This window comes from Aptenodytes forsteri, unplaced genomic scaffold (genome assembly GCF_000699145.1).
Source record: "Aptenodytes forsteri isolate BGI_AS27 unplaced genomic scaffold, ASM69914v1 Scaffold418, whole genome shotgun sequence".
In the NCBI taxonomy this organism is placed as follows: domain Eukaryota; kingdom Metazoa; phylum Chordata; class Aves; order Sphenisciformes; family Spheniscidae; genus Aptenodytes; species Aptenodytes forsteri.
In genome coordinates this window covers 311191-315548 of record NW_008795245.1, presented here as the reverse complement: position 1 = coordinate 315548, position 4358 = coordinate 311191, and the positions used below count along the sequence as shown (strand labels likewise).

Genomic DNA, 4358 nt, shown 5'->3' with positions numbered 1-4358 from the left:
CACCCCTCCCCCTCCAGCTCTACAGCCGGGGACACCGCCAGCGCCAAACCGCGATTGCTTCGAAACGCTCCCCCACAGGGATCTCCGTCCCCTCCCAGCCGGGCATGGCACTGCCTCCACCCGCCACCACTGAACCCTGCAAGGCCGAGAAGACTTTCTGACCGTGCCTGGCAACTCCGCGCTGCCGGGAAACCCGGGGGCTGCCTGCAGCGCTCTCAGACTCCCCGCTCGCTGCCGCACACAGGCGCGCTCCCTCGCCCTCTCCACCCCCCGGCTCCGCACGCCGTCTCACACACACACACACGCGCGCACGCTTTCTCTCACTCTCCCTTTACCCGGAGGTGCGCTGGTAGCCATTTAATGAGGGGGAAAAGTTAAGAGATTAAACCAATATGAACCATCGTTGCTCGTAGCAGTGCCCTATCCAGAGCAGAGCAGAATCCAGCGAGCACCCCTGCAGGAATGGAGTCGGTAAAACAAAGGATTTTGACCCCTGGCAAGGAGGGATTGAAGAATTTTGCCGGAAAATCGCTTGGTCAACTCTACAGGTAAGACTGAGATCTCTTATAGGGCTCTACTTCCTAGAAATAATTGGAAGCTTTTCTTAACCGCCAGCTGCTGAAGGAGGTCGAATGCTTTGGGGAGGCTAGTGGTGGAGGGGCTGGGAGCTGTTGAGATACTGCTGATATAATCTGGATCCTGGAAACTAGTGCTGAAGCTTCTCAATATGGCACCCTCGTAACTTCTCTGTCTGATTCGTAGATAGTGTCAGTAAATATGCAGCGAAAGATTACCCCACAGGTTCCCATCTTGAAAACATAAGCAGGACAGAGCAGCTCCCTGTATTTTTGTTCTGTGTTAATTTTGCAATGCAGTCACAAGATCTTTCCCTCTGCCCTTACCAATCATTTAATAATAATAATAATAATAATAATAATAATAATAATCTTTCCTGGTTTCGATTAGTCTTGTCCCTTGTGTAATTCGTCGTCAGAGGAAGATAAACATGGAGATGTATAAATAATTGATATCCGAACGATTTTTTTTCTCCTGAAGCTGAAACATATAGAAGGATGTGTTTAATTATTCATCCGTCTGCCTTGAGAAGCATCCACTCGTCTTATAAGTAATACACAACTGCAATTGCTAAACTCAAAAGCATCACTCAACAGTATGTTTCTGTGTGTAGAGAACATTTCTACGGTCTGCGAGCCCTGTACACACGGATAAACAAGCCCAAATTCTCGCATACCTAAAAAGTGTGTGCACTAAAGTTGACACACCGTGTGCCATCCAATCTGGCGACTTTAGTGACCTCCAGGACGTTTGAGAATAGTCTGTGAAATTCCAATGTATTTTCGATTGTCCTGTCTGCTAGAAATTACCCCGAAGGTGGTGTTTGTTTTTTTTTTTTCCGAATTACAGATTAAAGGTAACTGCGGATTTGTCTGCCTAGGTAGGTCACGTAAAAGTCTTTTTTCCATACCTATGCGGCAGTGTTGGGCACAGGCACAAGGCTGTTCCACAGCATGAGTCACAACTTCTGCTGCCATTTTCAGGGAAGGGGACATATCAGCGAAGTGATAAAGACAAAATTAAGATTTCCATTTTAGTAGAAAGGGTACAATTTTGAAAAGCCCAAAGCAAAATCAAAGCCATCAACAACGCAGTGAATATCCTACAGGTTTTTGTCATATTTAAGTCATTTTCAATGATCAGAAAAAGAAAAAGAAATACTGATAATCTAGAATAACTGCTTAAAACATAATTAAGGGAATAAACCTCTTTCTCGCCCTAAAAGACTCTACAACATATAAATAAAACGGTCATGCCTACTGTTTTTATACAGTCACACAGTGAATAATGGAGAAACGGTGTTTGTATTTTCCAGCAAAACTCCGTTTGAACTCCCCCCTTGATTAACAAATGCGCGATTTACTAATATTTTTCAACGCACGGGACTGAACTATTTTGCTTCCGATTCTTAGAATTAAAATAGTTTTCCTGTCCCTTATACCTCAGTGTCTTCCCGAAGACAAGAAGCCCATTCAGGGAGAAGATGCTTCTGCATTATTCTTTATTCGCACGAACGAATTTTGAACAAAAAACCCACGGTGTTTTATTTTATTCACAACTTTAAGACATTTCTTAACGCTGCGGTCTTTAAGCACGGAAATAATTCTCCCAGCAAAGAAAAATCGGGAGGATTTCAACTGAGTAACTATTGGAGAAAATCCCTGTATTTTCTCCAAAACACAGAGAACCTTTTGAGGCTTATTCTGCTAATTGTTACTGCCCCATTAGCCGGATGAGTTAACCTCAAAGAGATGCTCCTCCGAGGAGAATTTCTGACGTGAGAAAACACTCCTAGAGCAGGGGTGAGGGCAGCGGGAGGAGAGTCCAGAGTGTCGGGAAACGGTCACATACTCGCTCCTCAAGACGATGGAGCTAGGATGGGAGCGGTTAGTTTTTCTGTCTTTTAAATATCTCAGTGACTGCAAAAGAAGGCGAAGAGGCTCAGCATGGGACACTTGTTCGATAAACCCGATCTTTCTTACTACCGACACGGCATTTGTAAAGCTTTTCCAGCAAAGAAGAAATAAACCGAAATGTTCTAAGTCACTTTTCGTGGGTGGCGGGGGTGTGTCCGTGTGTGTGTGTGTCCCCGTCCGTATTTTTCTGTTGATTCGAAATAGCTGCAAATAACTGTTCCCCTGCAGATTCCTGCACATTGTTTTCTAGGAGATAGGATTCTCATGTGAAAACAAGGGAGTGGGGGCAATGAGATCGAGCTTAAAGCCGATCTGGGAAGGTTAAACCTGCTAAGCGATCACACGCTCGCAACGTGTAGCTGAGCAGATGCGATCTTTTGGACAGACTTCTCCGGAGATGCCAGTTCTCTAAAGACGGTCATGTTTTCTTCCCCTGCATGTGACAGCCATTTTGCAAATCTAAAATAAGTAGCAATATCCCCCCCCCCCTTCCTGTTAATATTTCTTTTGTTCCCAGACCTGAAGCGAGGTGCGCACCGAGATCACCCCCCTTGGTGTTTCTAATACAGCAAGGAGGGAATAAAACCTCCTCCAAAAGGCTGTTTCGGTGTCCATACTATGCCTCTTGGGCTACCCAACATGGCGCCTCTGCAGTGGTTACAGATGATGCCTTCTTAATGCGCCCTACATATTTAAGCAGAAGTCTTTAATGATAGATGAGCAATTCTCAGCTAGAGCTCCTCCCTGGGCTTCTGCGGCGGGGTGGCGGGGGGAGTTGGGGATGACTAATCGTGACTCCCACAGGTCATTGCTAAAGAACAGCTGAAGGTGAATGGAAAACAAGGAATAAATCCTCAAATCAATCCAAACCGAGCCAAAGGGGCGGGGGGAGCGGTGAACTTAAGCCTTCAGCCGCCCGAAGTGGCTGTGCTCAGGCGGCCAGGGCTTGACTTTCCCTTCTTGTGTCGGGCAGAGTCCTAGAGAAGAGGCAGAAGCCCGGGGACACCATCGAGCTGACGGAAGATGGAAAGCCCATGGAAATGCCCGAGAAGAAAGCCCCGCTGTGCGACTGTACCTGCTTCGGGCTGCCCCGGAGGTACATCATTGCCATCATGAGTGGACTGGGATTCTGCATTTCCTTCGGGATCCGATGTAACTTGGGAGTGGCCATCGTGGACATGGTCAATAACAGCACCATACACCGAGGAGGAAAAATTATTAAAGAGGTGGGAACCCTTCCCTCGTAAATCCCATGTCCTCCCAGTACAACTCCCAGGTCAAGCACCTTAGCGCAGGCGAGACGGGCCCCGATGGTTTCGCGGCATTTCCCCCCGCTTCGGCCCGCGATGCTCCCCGGCCCGGCCCCGCCGCCGCCCTTTGTAGGACGGAAACCCCGTTCTTGAAGGAGAAACCATTTTTACCGGTTATTCCTATTTTTCCTTTTCGGTTCCCAGCCCCACTTTGCGGTACTAATTCGCGGGCACATTTATTTATTTATTTTTTTTCCTTTTGCACAGAACCTTGAAAAACGCAGATATCTCGTAAAACAAATGTAGGGGATGGGGGAAGGAGGGAGTCGAATAAGCGACTGCCAGCGGATGCGCGGCGCTGTAACGGAGCCGGGGAGGTTGTGCAGGAATGTTTGAAAACACCAGGGTGGAAGAATTTGCTTTGATAAAAGGCGTTCGATGATAAGACCCGTTTTAAAGCGAGTTACAGCGTAGTGAGAAAGAGGTGAATGCTAAATACAGATGAGTGTTAAATATACAAGTCCGCAGACAAACAAACCCCTGTAGCTTCCTCCTTGCACAGGCAAGAGGTAGGTGCTCACAGCCACGGCCGTTCGGGCCGGGGAGTAGGGCCACC

The 4358-nt window shown here is 47.5% G+C and overlaps 1 protein-coding gene across 1 annotated transcript in view; it reads left to right on the top strand.

Moving 5' to 3' along the window:
* The window catches only part of SLC17A6 (solute carrier family 17 member 6), a 34058-nt gene continuing 29700 nt past the window's right edge, over window positions 1-4358 (top strand). The window contains exons 1-2 of the mRNA XM_009278765.2: window positions 1-548; window positions 3466-3718. Coding sequence (XP_009277040.1) covers window positions 463-548; window positions 3466-3718 — 339 coding nt within the window. The 5' untranslated portion in view covers window positions 1-462. The remainder of the gene's footprint in view (window positions 549-3465; window positions 3719-4358) is intronic.